The sequence below is a fragment of the Portunus trituberculatus genome, chromosome 42, assembly GCF_017591435.1.
Source record: "Portunus trituberculatus isolate SZX2019 chromosome 42, ASM1759143v1, whole genome shotgun sequence".
Lineage (NCBI taxonomy): Eukaryota > Metazoa > Arthropoda > Malacostraca > Decapoda > Portunidae > Portunus > Portunus trituberculatus.
Window position 1 is genome coordinate 20,304,493 of NC_059296.1, and position 18,142 is coordinate 20,322,634.

The 18,142-nt window shown below is 43.1% G+C and overlaps 1 protein-coding gene across 20 annotated transcripts in view; it reads right to left on the reverse strand.

Annotated features, from left to right (window-relative positions):
• LOC123517719 (multiple C2 and transmembrane domain-containing protein-like) overlaps window positions 1-18,142 on the reverse strand; it is a 638,372-nt gene that overhangs the window by 17,877 nt on the left and 602,353 nt on the right. For all 20 annotated transcript variants that reach the window (XR_006678551.1, XR_006678552.1, XM_045278096.1 and 17 more), the window contains one exon: window positions 12,651-12,858. Coding sequence is in view for 18 of the 20 variants with exons in the window: in XM_045278096.1 (XP_045134031.1) it covers window positions 12,651-12,858 (208 nt within the window). In the remaining 2 variants the exon portion in view is untranslated. The remainder of the gene's footprint in view (window positions 1-12,650; window positions 12,859-18,142) is intronic.

The window sequence follows — 18,142 nt, forward strand, 5'->3', positions numbered from 1 at the left end:
CTATGTTCGTATACATCATTTTTAGTCTTTTGCCTTTATCATTTTTAGTTAAACTTGTTCCACTTTTTTCTCTTCCTTCTCGTTTATATACCATTTCCTTATCCTGTCTCCTAGAATTCTCCATAAAAATGCCGCCTTCTCCTCTTCTGACCTTTCATTATTCTTTTCCCTTAATGCTGCTGCCAGTTCATTGTATCTCTTCCTTTCTTCCTCATTTCTATTTTTCTTTATATAGATATCCTTGCAGCTGTGCGTGTAATAATTCACTGTTTGATCTGCTGCAGTCTCTGATGAGACAGCCAGACGTTACCCTACGGAACGAGCTCAGAGCTCATTATTTCCGATCATGGGATAGGTCTGAGACCAGGCACACACCACACACCGGGACAACAAGGTCACAACTCCTCGATTTACATCCCGTACCTACTCACTGCTAGGTGAACAGGGGCTACACGTGAAAGGAGACACACCCAAATATCTCCACCTGGCCGGGGAATCGAACCCCAGTCATCTGGCTGTGTGTGTGTGTGTGTGGCTGTCATGTGTGTGTGTGTGTGTGTGTGTGCTGACATATTGAAGCTTCTCTCTCTCTCTCTCTCTCTCTCTGTTCGCTCACAATTTATTTCACGTTTAATATAATGTATATTTTGCATGACAGGTATATGTTGCCATTTGCTATGCCTGGAGCCACCACTCCCCACCACCCAATGCAAGACACCTCCTCTGCCCACCCTCACCACCAACAGGCCACAGCCCTCCACCTCCAGCTTCACCGCACTCCCCTCCACCTCAGCCTTTCCCTCACAGCCCTCCACCTCCAGCTTCACCGCACTCCCCTCCACCTCCGCCTTTCCCTCACTGCCCTCCACCTGGCTTCAGCCTCCCCTCCACCTCTGCCTTTCCTCACAATCCTCCACCTCCGGCTTCACGCACTCCCCTTCACCTCAGCCTTTCCCTCACAGCCCTCCACCTCCGCCATCACAGCACCACCACCCAAGAGATTCAGGGAGAAATCTCCTGAACTGTATAAAAAAAAAAAAAAAAAAAAAAAAAACCTAAAAAAAAAAAAAATTTTTTATTGTTTTCCTTTTTAGCATAGCAATACGAAGTGTATTGTAACATACAAATATTTTTACACATCCTGATATATAGTATGTGATGAATATATTCAGTTTATGGCTAAAACATTGATTATTCAATACTGAAGCTTCAAATCTTGGCACGCGCGGGCTGCCCGGATGGAGCGCGGCGCGTGTTTTCTACTAACTTCCAGGGCAAATGGGTTAAGCGAACCAATTATAAGAAGTTTAACCCCCTGACTTGAACTTCCATTGAGAGTAAACAAAGCGAGAGTGCATCATAGTACAGTGAAAGGTTTAATGAAAGTAAAAATTATGAAGTTAAACATTTAGGCAATTTAATTTAAGTACACTAATGTATGTATGTACATACGTAACTTTATAATGTTGATGATCTTAAATTTATGAAGGGAAGGAGAGTGAAACAGGAAAGACACTAAATGGCAACCTGTGGAATGTTAACAAAGGGCACATCATTGTATCACATACAAAACTTATGTACCACATTTCCACAAGGCTTTCCATTTTATCCATTGCAGAGTCATGAGTTCAGGTGGTTCTTTTAGCTTGCAAGGAAGATACTGTCTCACCATCCTTCTTAATAGAGTCTGCTGACTTGAAAATAGTAGAGACAGTAGATGGAGTCAAGATGGTGATGAGCAATGCTATTAGTTTTCTGGCCTCTCTCATATCTGTGAATAATATCCAGCTTCACTTCGAGAATAAGAGACTTCATGGTCTTCTTAGCAACGCTAGGCGACATTGCAGGGCGTTTTGGTGGCATGTTGAGCGAAGGAAGACGAGTTGCTGCTGATGCTGTTATTGTTTTGAACAGGGGGAGTGAGTGGTGCCCGTGTTGTCCACGAGGCGCTGGTGTATTCAAAAGCCTGTCGACTTGCGTGATACGGCGGGGCTTTCAAACTTGGAAAAAATTACCTGGATAAAACTTCGTTAAAGTGAGTTTGGTGTTCGTTAAATAAGCAGATGGTAGAAAAATTAAACTTTCGTTGTAGCGAAATTTCATTGTATGAACCTTCATTAAGCAGGGGTTGCCTGTAGTTTCCTTCAGTTCTTCTCACACTTATATCAAATGCCATCACAATACATTTCTTGGCATTAAACTGTATATTCCACCTTTGATGACCATTCATGTATTTTTGGTTAGGTCTTGGTTCATGGCATTACAGTCCTCTTCACCTGTTATTTTCCTCATGATCTTATCATAGTTAGCAAATAGATTCATATAGCTTGTTAACCCCTCTCCCATGTCATTTACATAGATTGAGAACATGACTCGTGCCAACACTGATTCCTGCGGGACTCCATTTTTATGGCTCTCCACTCCGATTTACTGCCTCTGACAACTGTCCTCACTTCTCTACCTCTCAAGAAGTCAGTCATCCATTTTAATGTAAATCCTCCTAGTCCTCCTATATTTTCAAGTTTCCATATTAGTCTTCTGTGTGGTACTTTATCAAATGCTTTCTTGAGGTCTAGATAAATACAATCTCCTCATCCATCTCTCTTGAATAATGTCAATTACCACTGAGTAGAAACTTATCAGGTTGGTTACACACAACCTCCCCTCTTTGAAGCTGAATTGTCATTCTGTTATAGCCTTATTGTTTTCCAAGTGTTTCACCCTTCTTTTCTTGATGATCTTTGCACAAATTTTTGGTATTACACTTGTTAGGGATATCGGTCTATAATTATTACATTTCTGTGCAGAATCATGCCAAGTCTATTCTTCAACTTGCCAAACACTCCTTCATAAATAGAAAATGTCAAAATCTTTCAAACTCAAACTCCCCTCAAAACTTCAGGCATCTGGCCAAAAACATCTACAACAACTTTACTTCTTCATCTTTCCCTCCTTTAATTTCATCCTGACTGATGGCATCACTGCCATCTATTCTGTCTCTAAACCTTTGCTAACAACTCTACCTTGGATAATTCTGGGCTTGTTCCTCCTGACTATTTCATGCCTACAATTTAAAGTTCTTCGTAATTATATTTTCCGTGTCCTCGGTGGTCTAAATCATCGGAAGGCTTATGGACCTGATGGGGTCTTTCCTATTGTTCTCAAAAACTGTGCTTCTGTGCTTGCACCTTGCCTGGCCAAACTCTTTCAACTATTTCTATCGACTTCTATCTTTCCTTCTCGCTGGAAGTTTGCCTATATTCAGCCTGTTCCTAAAAAGGATGACCATTCTAATACCTCAACTACCGTCCTATAGCTTTAATGTCTTGTTTGTCAGAAGATTCTTAAACATGTCACTTGGCAATCTTCTATCTGATTGCCAGTATGGCTTCCGTCAAGGTCGCTCTACTGGTGATCTTCTGGCTTTCCTTACTGAGTCTGTCATCCTCTTTTAGAGATTTTAGTGAAACATTTGCTGTTGCATTAGACATACCAAAAACTTTTGATGGAGCCTGGCATAAAGCTTTGATTTCCAAACTGCCCTCCTATGGTTTCTATCCTTCTCTCTGCAACTTTATTTCAAGTTTCCTTTCCGACCGTTCTATTACTGCTGTGGTAGACAGCCACTGTTCTTTTCCTAAATCTATTAATAGTGGTGTTCCTGTCACCCACTCTCTTTCTATCATTCATTAATGATCTTCTTAACCAAACTTCTTGCCCTATCCACCTCTACACTGATGATACCACCCTACATCTATCTCTCCTTGTCCTTTCAGAGACAACCAACCCTTCAGGAAGTCAACAGATCAAACAGGGACACCACAGAATGCCTGACTTCTGATCTTTCTCAGATTTCTGATTGGAGCAGAGAAAACTTAGTAGTTTTCAATGTCTCAAAAACTCAATTCCTCCATCTATCAAGTCAACACAGTCTTCCAGACAACTATCCACTCTTCTTCAATGACACTCAGCTGTCTCCCTCTTTTACACTGAATATCCTCAGTCTGTCCTTTACTCATGATCTTAACTGGAAACTTCACATCTAATCTCTTGTTAAAACAACTTTTATGAAGTTAGGTGTTTTTCTCACCCCTCCAACTGCTAACTCTGTACAATGGTCTCATCTGCCCCTGTATGGAGTACTCTTAGCATGTTTGGGGGTTTCCACTCACACAGTTTTATTAGATAGGGTGGAATCAAAAGCTTATTGTCTCATCAACTCCCATCCTCTGACTGACTGTCTTCGGCCTCTTTCTCACCACTGAAATGTTGCATCTTTTTCTATCTTTATCGCTATTTTCATGCTAACTGCTCTTCTGATCTTGTTAACGGCATGTCTTCCCTCCTCCTGCGGCCTTGCTGCACAAGGCTTTCTTTTTCCTCTCATCCCTATTCTGTCCAACTCTCTAATGTAAGAGTTAACCAGTACTCTCAATCATTCATACCTTTCTCTGGTGAACTCAGGAACTCCCTGCCTGCTTCTGTATTTGTCTTCCTACGACTTGACTTCTTTTAAGAGGGAGGTTTCAAGACGTTTGTTCCTTAATTTTAGCTAACTCTTCACTGCTCTTCAAGGAAACCAACACTCAAGTGGACCTTCCTTCAACAGGGTGGTATCAATTAAATTACGTAATACTTGGAGTAGTTGTGGACTACATTCTTTGAGAATCCAGCTTTACACACAGTCACACCCCAATGTTTCTTTTACATCCAACATCTCCAACATATCCTTTACCTCTTCAACTGTTACAACAATTTCTTTCAAGTCATTTTCACTATCAGTCCTGAGTTTCACTCTCAGTCATTCTCCTCAGTGAACACTGAATGAAAGCTTCTGTTGAACACCTCAGCACTCTCTTTAGTGTCATCAATCATGTTATAATCAACTTTTATTCTGCTGATGTCTTCTTTATTCTTCAATTTTCCATTTATATGTTTGTAAAAAAAACTTAGGTTGGTCTTTACATTTGTCTACAATAATTCTCTCAAAGTTATTTTGTTCAACTGAATGTTAGCCCCCATTATGTTCCAGGTATATGTAGATGACATACAGTATGGAGTAACCAGTTATATCAATTTGTTTGCTGATGATGCAAGATTGTTAAGAGTAATTAAGACCCAGGAAGACTGTTTGCTGTTGTAGGAAGATATAGACAAAATTTATGAGTGGAGTATGAAGTGGAAGTTAGAATTCAATGCCAATTCAATGCCAAGAAATCCCCATGGATTAGGAAAGAGTGAAGACCAGTATGGAAGTATTTGATGGGAGAGGAACAAATAATAAACTGAAGAGGAAAAGGATCTGGGAGTGGTTGTACAAGAAACTCTGGAACAACATATTAAATGTTGACTAATATGAGTGGCATTTCAATATATGCAGGAGGATAAAATGAAAAAAAAAAAAAAAAAAAAAAAAATAACAAGTATGATACATTCAAATTTGGAATATGCAGCAGTGGTGTGGTTGCCAAGCTTGAAAAAGGATATAAGAAGATTAGAACGGATCCGGAGGATAGCTATAAAGATGGTACCAGAACTAAAGGACCTAACAAATGAAGAAAGGCTGAAGGAAATGGGACTGCCAATCATACAAGACAAAAGAGAAAGAGGAGACCTAATAACATTGTATAAAATAGGTAATGCCATTGAAAAGATAAAAAAGCAAGACCTGAAACAGTGGTTCAAGCAAGAAATATTCATGACTTTAAGGGTTAACTGGATGGCTATAGATATGAAGACAGTGCAGCACGAGCATAGATTTTTTCATATAAAACACAACTAGGTAAATATACATACACACACACACACACAAGTAACTGTGGAGATCAAGAATATGATGGGGAGTCTAGAAGTGAGAAAAGCTGTGGGACCTGATGGGGTATCAGGATGGATTTTAAGAGAATGCAGGGAGCAACTGGCAGAAAAAGTTTGTGACGTAATTGATGCCTCATTAAGGGAAGGTGTAGTGCCCCAAGACTGGAAAAGAGCTAACATTGTCCCAATTTATAAATCAGGTAACAAGAGAGACCCATTGAACTATAGACCAGTGTCACTTACAAGTGTGGTAGCTAAGATGTGTGAGAGGGTGGTGAAGAATAGATGGACAGACTTCTTGGAGAAAATGACATACTTTGTGAGTGTCAATTTGGTTTTAGAAAAGGGCGTTCATGCACGACAAACCTGATATGTTACTATTCGAGGGTGATAGATGTAATACAGGAAAGAGATGGTTGGGCTGATGGAATATATCTGGATTTAAAAGGCCTTTGATAAGGTACCACACGGAGACTGATCTGGAAACTTGAAATGGTAGGAGGAGTGCATGGCAGTTTACTAAAATGGATGGAAGACTTTTGGTAGGAAGAGAAATGAGAACAATAATTAAGGACAGACCATCAGAATGGGGCTTGGTGGAGAGTGGAGTCCCACAGGGATCAGTGTTGGCACCAGTAATGTTTGCGGTCTACATAAATGACATGGTGGATGGGGTGTCCAGTTATGTGAGCCTATTTGCAGACGATGCAAAATTGTTAAGAAAAGTGAGATGTGACAAAGATTGCGAACTACTCCAGGAAGACTTGGACAGAATATGGAAATGGAGCTGTACATGGCAAATGGAGTTCAACACGACAAAATGCAAGAAATTAGAGTTTGGCAAGAGTGAAAGAAGAATCAGGAGTATGTACAAGATAGGAAATGAAGACATAAAACCAGTCATGAAGAAAAAGACCTTGGGGTGACAATTACCAATGACCTATCGCCAGAGAGACATATAAACAAAATAATTGGAGAAGTATTGAACTTATTGAGGAACATAAGAGTGGCGTTCGTATATTTAGATGAAGAAATGATGAAGAAAATAATTACTGCAATGATAAGACCAAGGCTTGAATATGCAACAATACAGTGGGCTCCGAACTTAAAGAAACACATAAGGAAACTAGAGAAAGTACAGAGGGCTGCAACAAAAATGGTGCCTGACTTAAGAGATTTGACTTATGAAGACAGACTGAACAGAATGCAACTTCCGACCCTGGAAAGCAGAAGAGAAAGGGGAGACCTGATAGCAATATACAGAGTGATGATTGGTATGGAAAAAATGGATAGGGAAGATCTGTGTATGTGGAATGAAAGAGTGTCGAGAGGGCATGGGAAAAAACTAAAAATGGCCACTTATAGGAGAGTTGTGAAAAAATATAGCTTCCCTCACAGAAGGGTGGAAGCATGGAATAGTTTAGACGTGGAAGTGGTCAACGCAAGGAATATTCATGATTTTAAGAAAAAGCTGGACATTAGTAGATATGGAGACGGGACAGTACGAGCATAGCTTCTTTCCCGTATGTTACAATTAGGTAAATACAATTAGGTAAAACACACACACACACACACACACACACACACACACACACACACACACACACATAGCTCTTTTCCCGTATGTTACAATTAGGTAAAATTAGGTAAATACACACACACACACACACACACACACACACACACACACACACACACACACACAGGAAGAGGCGAGAAGGAAAAATGATGAGCGGTCTGAGGAGGAAAGAGAAAAGTTTTTTTGGAGAGTTATAGGAGAGAGAGTCAGAAAGTGGTATGTGGAAAGAAGGAATACGGAGGAACCCCTAGAGGGAGCAGTGGGTGGACCGTAATGTATACTAATATAGATGGGATACTGTCAAGTAGATTGGAATTGCAAGACTATATGATGGTGGAGAAGCCTGATATAGTGTGTTTGACTGAGACAAAATTGCATGAAAAAACAAAGATAAATTTGGATAATAAATATAATATATGGAGAAAGGATAGGGAGAGTAAAGGTGGAGGAGGAGTTATGATTATGACGAAGAAATAAATAAATGTGGATAAGGTTTGGTATGGGAAGAACAACGCAGAAGTGATAAGCATAAGGATAAAAAGTGATGGAAAAGAATTAATAATCATGGTGACCTATGTACCTCCTAAAACAAATTCTTGGACATTAAGGGAATACGACAATATGATCAAGGATACTTTACAGAGTTTGGAAAGTGTATTATCTGGAAAAGAAAGGTGATACTAGTAGGAGATTTTAATTGTAAGGAGGTGGATTGGGAAAATCTAGTAAGTGGTGTTGGAGAAGAAGCATGGGAGAGAGATTTCTTAATCTAATGATGGAAAATATGATGGAACAGAGGGTGAAGGAAAATACTAGATATAGAGGAGATGATGAACCGGCTAGACTGGATTTGGTGTTAACAAGAGAAGTGTACCTATGTGGAGATATACAATACAAGTGTCCTTTGGGAAAGAGTGATCATGTGGTTATGGAAATGCAGATAGCAACAACACAGCGAAGGAAGGACGAGACATACAGGAGTGGTAGATTGAATTATAGAAAGATGGACACAGAAAGTTTGAAAAATTATTTCAGAAAATTAGATTGGGAGGAGATGTTACAAATCAGAGAAGTGCAAAAGAAATATGAGATTTTTATGAAATATTATAAAGAAGGAGTTATGAAATTTGTACCAAAGTATAAACCGAGAGAGGAAGGAAGAAAGGATTGGTTTAATGCAACTTGTGTTAAGGCTAAGGAAAAGAGAGATGTGGCTTGGAAAAGATGGAAAAGAGCAGGAATATACTAAATAAGGAGAATTATAGAGTGGCGAGAAATGAGTATGTGAGGGTAAGGAGGAGGAAGAAAGAAAATTTGAAAAGATATTGTAGACAAGAGTAAGGAACATCCAAAATTGTTTTACAGGTTCATAAATGGTAAACTTAAAAGAGAGAGTCCATTGAAAGATTAAAAGGAGAGCAAGGGATAGTAGATGACCCTAAGAATATAGCAGAATTGCTAAATAATAGGTTTCAGCAAGTATTTACTGAAGAAACAATGTTTGTAAAGCCACAGAATGTACAAGGAAATGTGCACATGGAGGACATTAAGATACCTAAAAGGAGTTATATAAAATGTTGGAGGAACTTAAAGATGATAAAGCGATGGGACCAGATGAAGTTTCAGGAAAATTATTGAAGGAGTGTAGAGAAGAATTGATTGATCCATTATATGATATTATAAGGTGTTCATTAGAAACAGGGAAGTACCAGTAGAGTGGAAGAGAGCTGAAGTGGTGCCCATTTATAAGGGAGGCAGTAAGGAAGAGCCTCTTAACTATAGACCTGTGTCTCTAACAAGTGTGGTCGGTAAGATTTGTGAGAGGGTGATAAAGAAATATTGGATACGGTTCCTGGAGGATCATAAGTTATTATCGGATCATCAATTTGGCTTCAGGAAAGGGAGGTCATGTGTAACAAATCTACTGAGCTTTTATTCAAGAGTGGTTGACAAAATACAGAGAGAGAGGATGGATGGACTGTGTATATTTGGATTTAAAGAAAGCTTTTGACAAGGTACCTCACATGAGACTGTTATGGAAAGTAGAGATTTATGGAGGACTGAAAGGAAAAGTGTTAAAGTGGATGGAAAACTACTTGAGATGGAGGGAGATGAGAACGGTAATAAGGGATGCAAAGTCGGACTGGTTGGTGGTGGAGAGTGGAGTCCCACAAGGCTCAGTGCTGGCACCAATACTTTTCCTGGTATATATTAATGACATGCCAGAGGGAGTAAACAGTTATATTAATTTGTTTGCGGATGATGCGAAGTTGTGTAGGTGTGTGAAGAGTGAAGAAGATTGTGAAATTTTACAGGCAGACCTGGATAAGATTTGGGAGTGGAGCAAGAGGTGGCAAATGGAATTTAATCTGAGCAAAAGTCATGTGATGGAGATGGGAAAGAGTGGAAGACGGCCAAGAGGGTCATATAAGATGGGTGAAGAAGTAGTGTTGAAAAAGGTGGAAAAGGAAAAGGATTTGGGAGTGATAATACAAGACCATGGGCAGTTTGAGGCTCATATTGATAAGATGTTTGGAGAAACGTATAATTTGATAAAAATATTGGATTAGCCTTCCATTATATGGATAAAGATATGATGAAGAAATTAATTAGTATGGTAATTAGACCAAGATTGGAATATGCTGGAGTGGTTTGGTCCCCTTATAAAAAGAAGCATATAAGGAAGTTGGAGAGATTGCAGAGAATGGCAACAAAAATGGTTCCGGAATTGGCAGAAATGACCTATGAGGAGAGATTAAAAGAAATGAATTTGCCTACCTTGGAACAAAGAAGAGAAAGAGGAGATTTAATACAGGTTTATAAACTGTTGAATGGACTGGATGAAGTGGATAATGAGCAAATGATGTTGAGAGAGGAAAACTTAAGTAGAACTACAAGATCGCATAGTAAAAAGATAGCCAAGGAATATGCTTGAAGGATGTGAAAAATATAGTTTCCCACAAAGATGTGTGGAGGTGTGGAATGGTTTGAGTGAGGAGGTGGTGTCAGCAAGGAGTGTGCATAGTTTTAAAGGAAAGTTGGATGTGTGTAGATATGGAGACGGGGCCACACGAGTATGATACCCAGGCCCTGTAAAATTACAACTAGGTGAATACAACTAGGTGAATACACACACACACACACACACACACACACACACACACACACACACACACACACACACACACACACACACACACACACACACAGTTGGAGAGATTACAAAAAATGGCTACAAGAATGGTTCCAGAATTTGAAGGGAAGACATATGAGGAGAGACTAAATAAAGGCTATGGATCTACCAACCCTGGAACAGAGAAGTGAGAGGGGATCTGATACAAGTTTATAAATTGATTAACGGAATGGATCAAGTGGATAATGAGAAACTGATCCTGAGAGAAGAATATGACATTTGAAGCACAAGATTGCATAGTAAAAAACTGAGGAAGGGAAGATGTCCGAGAGATGTTAAAAAATATAGTTTCCAGCAAAGATGTGTTGAGACTTGGAACAGTTTGAGTGAGGAAGTGGTGTCAGCAAAGAGTGTACATAGCTTTAAAGAAAAATTGGATAAGTGTAGATATGGAGACGGGGCCACAAGAGCGTAAAGCCCAGGCCCTGTAAAACTACAACTAGGTAAACACACACACACACACACACACACACACACACACACACACACACACACACACACACACACACACACACACACACACACACACACACACACACCCGGTAGCTCAGTGGTTAGAGCGCTGGCTTCACAAGCCAGATGACCGGGGTTCGATTTCCCGGCCGGGTGGAGATATTTGGGTGTGTCTCCTTTCACGTGTAGCCCCTGTTCACCTAGCAGTGAGTAGGTATGAGATGTAAATCGAGGAGTTGTGACCTTGTTGTCCCCGGTGTGTGGTGTGTGCCTGGTCTCAGACCTATCTGAAGATCGGAAATAATGAGCTTTGAGCTCGTTCCGTAGGGTAACGTCTGGCTGTCTCGTCAGAGACTGCAGCAGATCAAACAGTGAAACACACACACACACACACACACACACACACACACACACACACACACACACACACAGAGTGTAGTGGTTAGCACACTCGACTCACAATCGAGTGGGCCCGAGTTCGAGTCCGGGGGGCGGTGAGGCAAATGGGCAAGCCTCTTAATGTGTAGTCCCTATTCACCTAGCAGTAAATAGGTACGGGATGTAACTCGAGGGATTGTGGCCTCGCTTTCCCGGTGTGTGGAGTGTGGTCTCAGTCCTACCCGAAGATCGGTCTATGAGCTCTGAGCTCGCTCTATAATGGGTGACCAGCAGACTACCGTGGTGAATTACAGAAGAGGATGGTGGTGGAGAGGGAAAAGACAGGGTGATGTTCACATCACTGGGAGGGACAGGATATAGACCAGGTGGTGTATGTCATGTCAAGAGGGTGAAGCCTAAAGGCTTAGTTTTTAAGGGGTTTAACCACTCAAAGGAAAACTGGAGCCCTTACTTGGTGTGGGACTGCCAGGTATTGCTACTGAGAAATCATATGACCAGGATTGGCAAGGAGTCAAGTGCCAGACATTGATTAGCATTAATACATATTATTGTATTGTATATATTTTCCAATGATAATCAATATCTAGTAGCTGTATTCATGTTTTATCTCATATTTCTTACTTGCCAGTGTCACACTACATGATGCTTTTTGTACAGTCAACACTTTCTGTCATTTTCTTTCATGTTTACATCTATCTGTCACTGTTTACTTTTCATACATTTCACTTAGTAATGCCAATAAACACTGCACCAAAGTTGGAGCCCTGCATCGCTCATGAGCAGTACATCACAGATGAGGTAAAATCTAAAGTAATGTTACCAGCACAAGCCATACAAACAAACCCAAGAAAGCACAGAATTTCTTTTAAAATCTTAATATCTAGAAATTTGGAGACGATGTTGGAATGTTGGCATGAGATTGCCAGTGCATAGATATGGAAGAATGTCAGTGCCACACACATAAAAGAACTCATTGGCGATCTCATTGGAGTCTTGAGGCAGCATGCGTGACACTGATGGTAGGCAAACACAAATGATACTTATCAAAGCAGCACAAAACTCATGACAGTAATACATGAAACTCAGGATGGTAAGAATTTAAGACCAAGTGCTAAATTTGGGAATGGGGATGCACTATATATGAGAAAGTAATTTCCATTACATATAAAACAATCTACTTTAGCTTCTCCTTGTGATAATCTGGACACTCACCAAAGTCTCGTCATCAGGAACTCGAGACAGGAAGTCCAGAAGCTCATTGTTGATGACAGCATGTGGCCGGATAAGTTTGCGAGTGAACTTGTTGACACCCCATATCATCACCAAGTAGCGAATAGGGATGTAGTACAGGACGAAGGTGCCCACAATCAGTACAATGATGAGTAACCATGAGAGGAATGGCACGGAAAAGTTGAAAGTGCTGAAAAACGGGAAAAGATCAAGAATCACATCTGTTCTATTTTAAATGCAGATGAATTTCATGAATCCTTGTTTTACTAAATTCCATTAATGACATTATGTTCTGACATAGGCTATTATACAGCTGGGACAGCAATTGGTTTTGACCGATAGCTCATAAATTGACTTACACAATAACTACCATACATATTATGATGATGGTCACTTTGATGAGCTGTTGAGTGACAATGACGAGCAATATTGAGACATGAGTGAGAAGGAAGAGAAGGGTTTACTAAAACTATTTGTTACAATCAGCTGCCCAACAGCCAAGGCTACAAAGTACGTTAGTCATATGTTGGATTGATTGTTGGTTGATGACAACCTGTGATTATTTAATTAGTATACAATGCATTACAGGCTTGTCTAAATAAGCAGGGCTGACCAGCAGCCATGCCCATTATCAAGCACAAATGACAGGTTTACCATCATATTGTCTGAACCTCTAATGAGAAATGTCACCAGACAGTGCCCAGTGACTTGAAGAACTTAAATACTGCCAGATTTAAGTTAACATTCTATTGAGCTAATATTTGCACATTTTTCTTGATATAAAAAGCAAATCATCATAGTACAAAATACTTCCTTGCTCTCAGTAATCCTGACTGCCATATTCAACCTACCACACTCAACAACCTATTAAAATTACTCAGCACAATGTAAAAGGGAGAAATTTGCAAGATCACAACAAATTCCTATTATTTAATTAACCCCTTCCCGGTAGCAGGGCATATGAGTGAACTTCCAAATAAAAAATTGTCTATATATAGACTCTACTGACTTTCATCCATACATCTATATATAGTTTCCCAGCAATTGGGTACTCCAGATTGACATCTATAGACTCTGCCACAAAACTGAATAAACAATTGAATCTACTATAAATAGACTCTGCCACAAAACTGAACAAAAGACATCTATATATAGACTGCTGCATAACTTAACAAATAATTCATTCTATAAGTAAGCGTTACTTGTGTTTGATTGGTGATAATGTATGTCAATATATTTGTATGAATATTTTACTTACTCTCACCCAGGACTTGTGACCTGGATGTAATTTATTTCCACTTTTCTTCGTATTTTTCGTATATGTACAGTAAGTCCTCCTTATACGGTACTTCATCATCCAGTAAATTCATAGTTATGGTGTTTGGTAATTACTAGCCTCTATTCTATTTATGGTAAGAAAAATTCATAGATACGGTATCCGCTCGTGTTTTGTTTACACTGTACCAAAGCGCCACCACGCTGCGCGGCCACCACAATGATCTTGACCTGACGCCGCGAAGAGAGAACATGTGTGACTCCGCTCCTGCTTTTTGAAGTTTTTTTTTCCTGTGGACTGACGGAGTGTTGTTGGCTCACTACCGCTCGTTTGTGGTTAAATTAAGGTAGTTTACCCCCCCAAACTGACGTGGCTCTTGCCGACAGCTATGAGAGGAGGCGACGTTTTCCAGGCTAGTCAGCGCAGCGGCAGACGGACACCAGCTGCCATACACACCACTACCCCTGTTCTGTCCAGCGAAGATTGTGTGCGAGGTCGTGCCGCAGGAGAGGCACGAGCGACGGGATCAAGCACGAGGAGCCAGTGTGGGCGAGTTGTGGGCCCTTACGAGTGCGTGGGACTCCCTACATGTGTTGCCGCCGTGCCAGTGGAGGAGACGGCCATGAGAGGAGGGAGACACGACGTTGGAGACGTGTGATCACCAAGACTGTGGTGCCTGCTGTGCTGCTAGTTCTGTGCTCTGTAATAAACTGCAATGGTGTGAACCACTTTGCCAGAGACTGCAAGTAACACCTGGACGGCAGCGTGGAAGTGGTCAGGGGGAGACGAGCCCGGCGTTTTGCTGAACAAGGTGGAGGAGTACGCTGTGCCAAGTGAAATAAGATCGCGGTATGAGGAGGAGGTGGATAAGTGGATAACAGACGGATGGTTGGTGCCGCACGACGAGTACAAGCACGGTCCTGCAAAAGGACTGATTCCTCTTATGGCAGTTGTGCAGCACAACAAAGGAAAGGTGAGGCCTGTTCTTGACTTCAGGGAGCTGAACACTCATATAGACACCTACACGGCAGATTCTGATGTCTGCGCCGACAGACTAAGAGAGTGGCGGAAGCAAGGTAAGAATGTGTCCATCATAGATCTTAAGCATGCCTACTTACAAGTGCACATTCACGAGTCGCTCTGGCCATATCAGACTGTTATGTACAAAGGGCGAAAGTACTGCCTCACACGTCTAGGTTTTGGTCTGAACGTCGCCCCCCTTAATAATGAAGACTGTCCTCAGCTCTGCGTTATCACAAGACCCCGACGTGAAACGTGGGACCTCGGCCTACATTGATGACGTCTACGTTAACGAGGACATCGTCACGGCTCGTCGGGTGGCGGAGCACCTTCATCGCTACGGCCTAACCACCAAGGCTTATGAGCGCGTTACAGAGGGCGCTCGAGTGCTGGGCCTGAGGGTCTGGGGGGAGAGTGGCATGCTGCTCTGGGGACGTGATGGCAAGGTGGGTGGTGTGCCTACCCGCCTGACGCGGCGAACAGCATTTTCTTACTGCGGCAAGTTAACTGGCCATTTTCCAGTGTGTGGGTGGCTGAGCGGCAGCGGCCTACGTGAAAAGAAGAGCTAACGCGGCTACGCACACCTGGGATGACATCATCGTCGATGCCGGCCTGCGAAGTATCCTGGAGGAAATAGCAGGGAAGTTACTGAAGGACGACCCTGTTCGAGGAAGATGGGATGTAGGAGGAACAGAGGCAAAAGTGTGGGTGGACGCTAGCTCCTTAGCTATGGGAGCAGCAGTCGAGGTGGAAGGTAAGATCGTCGAGGACGCCTGCTGGTTGCGTCCTGACGGCGCCAGCCATATCAACATGGCTGAACTTGATGCGGTCATCAAAGGACTCAACCTTGCTCTGGCATGGAAGATGAGTAAGGTTGAATTGGTGACTGATTCCTCTACTGTCCACCGCTGGATTAACGACTGCCTCACTGGACGAGCAAGGCTAAAAACAAAAGCTGCCAGCGAGATGCTGATTCGCCGACGACTCGAGATCGTGATGTCTCTGGTTAAGGAGTGCGGACTCGTCCTCACAGTTTCTCTGGTGCCCTCAAGCGAGAACAAGGCAGATGTCCTCACCCGCGTGCCACAGCGATGGTTAAGGACGTCCGCGGCCAACGTCATGGAACCACCGCCAGTGTGTGCGGCAGCTGTCGAAACGCCCTTGACCAATTAGTGACGGACATCCACCATTCCGTGGCCACCCTGGGGTAAGAAGAACGCTGTACTTTGTAAAACGAGTCAACGCGGCAGTGACGAAAGGACAGGTGCGTGCTGTTGTCGCTTCCTGCCAGATATGCCAGTCTATAGACCCAGCGCCAGTGAAGTGGAGTAAAGGCAACCTGTCGGTGGAGGGAATCTGGCAGCGGGTTGGGATGGATATCACGCACTGTAGAGGAAGGTCATATCTCACGCTCATCGACTGCGGGCCTTCTCGCTTCACCATCTGGCGCCTGCTGAGGCTACAAACGAGCGATAACATCATCGAGCAGTTGGAAGCAGTTTTCTGTGAGCAGGGCTCCGGACAAGATTCTGACTGACAATGACACCGCCTTCCGCAGCAAGTTGTTCGCTCAGTTTGCCTTGCGTTGGAACGTGAATATGCACTTCCGGGGAGCGTATTCACCGTCTGGAAATGGTGTCGTTGAGAGGTGTCACAGGACAGTGAAGGTCATCGCGGCAAGAAAAGGATGCTCCATAGCAGAAGCGGTGTACCTCTACAACATCACGCCTGGGGATGACTGCTCGCCTACCTCTGCGCCTGCGAGCATGTTGTACGGGTATTCGGTGAGAGTGCGGGGAGAAGACGCGAGCAGAAGCAACCCTGCAGTAGAAAACAACCCTCACCATGTAGGAGAAGAAGTTTGGGTAAAGCCTCCCGGCGTGCGCTGCGACGAGCAATACAAAGAGGGCGTCGTGACTGGAGTGGTATCGGATCAAGTCGCCGAAGTTGATGGTACACCTCGTCACGTTCGTGATCTGCGACATCGCGTTTCACCACCAAGACACCAGGACAGAGTAGTAGGCAACTCGGACAATAACTGCGAGGATCTGGTGGTTACGTTTCCTACTCCAGAAGAGCAGCGTGAGGAGGAGGACCCGGAGAGAAACGGTGAAGATGTTGGGAGTGTGGTGCTGAGGCGTTCTGCTAGAATCAAACAATCTACCAGGTGTCTGCTGTGTGATTGAGGGCTTGTGGAAGATGGGTGACTGAGTGCCTGGGTGATTTAGATATCAGGGGGGAGTGTGGACTGACGGAGTGTTGTTGGCTCACTACCGCTCGTTTGTGGTTAAATTAAGGTAGTTTACCCCCCAAACTGACGTGGCTCTTGCCGGCAGCTATGAGAGGAGGCGACGTTTTCCAGGCTAGCCAGCGCAGCGGCAGACGGACACCAGCCGCCATACACACCACTACCCTGTTCTGTCCAGCAAAGATTGTGTGCGAGGTCGTGCCGCAGGAGAGGCACGAGCGACGGGATCAAGCACGAGGAGCCAGTGTGGGCGAGTTGTGGGCCCTTACGAGTGCGTGGGACTCCCTACATGTGTTGCCGCCGTGCCAGTGGAGGAGACGGCCATGAGAGGAGGGAGACACGACGTTGGAGACGTGTGATCACCAAGACTGTGGTGCCTGCTGTGCTGCTAGTTCTGTGCTCTGTAATAAACTGCAATTGGGAGAACAGTGTTTCGAGTTACGCCCTGCTACATTTCCTGGATCTCGCAAGAAGTAACAACAAGAATGGCTGTGGACAATTGCAAGGTGTGTTTGGAGAGTGTTTCTGCTACGTGCAGTGGTGTGGTGTGCGAGGTGTGACCGGTGGCTTCACACAGCCTGTGTGGGGCTGCTGAAGGCATCCTCCAAGATGCTCAATCACAAGAACATCGTGTTTTTGTGCGATGAGTGTATAGAGGACGCCAAGGAGAGGATGAAGGACAGAAAGGACAAGACTGATAGGGCATCACAAACAGAGACAAGTGAGACCAACAGCAAGGATATTCAGACCGAGGATGCCCAGGCTGGGGGCACTCAGACTGTGCACACCCCGAAACCCCAACAGGACAAGGCCATGCAGACGGAGAGAGTGAGTGAGCAGCAGCAGCAAAGAAGAGGACCAACCAAAAAGAAGATGCTAGTGAAGCAGTTCCCAATCTGCATCGTTGGGGACAGTATGATAAAAAATACT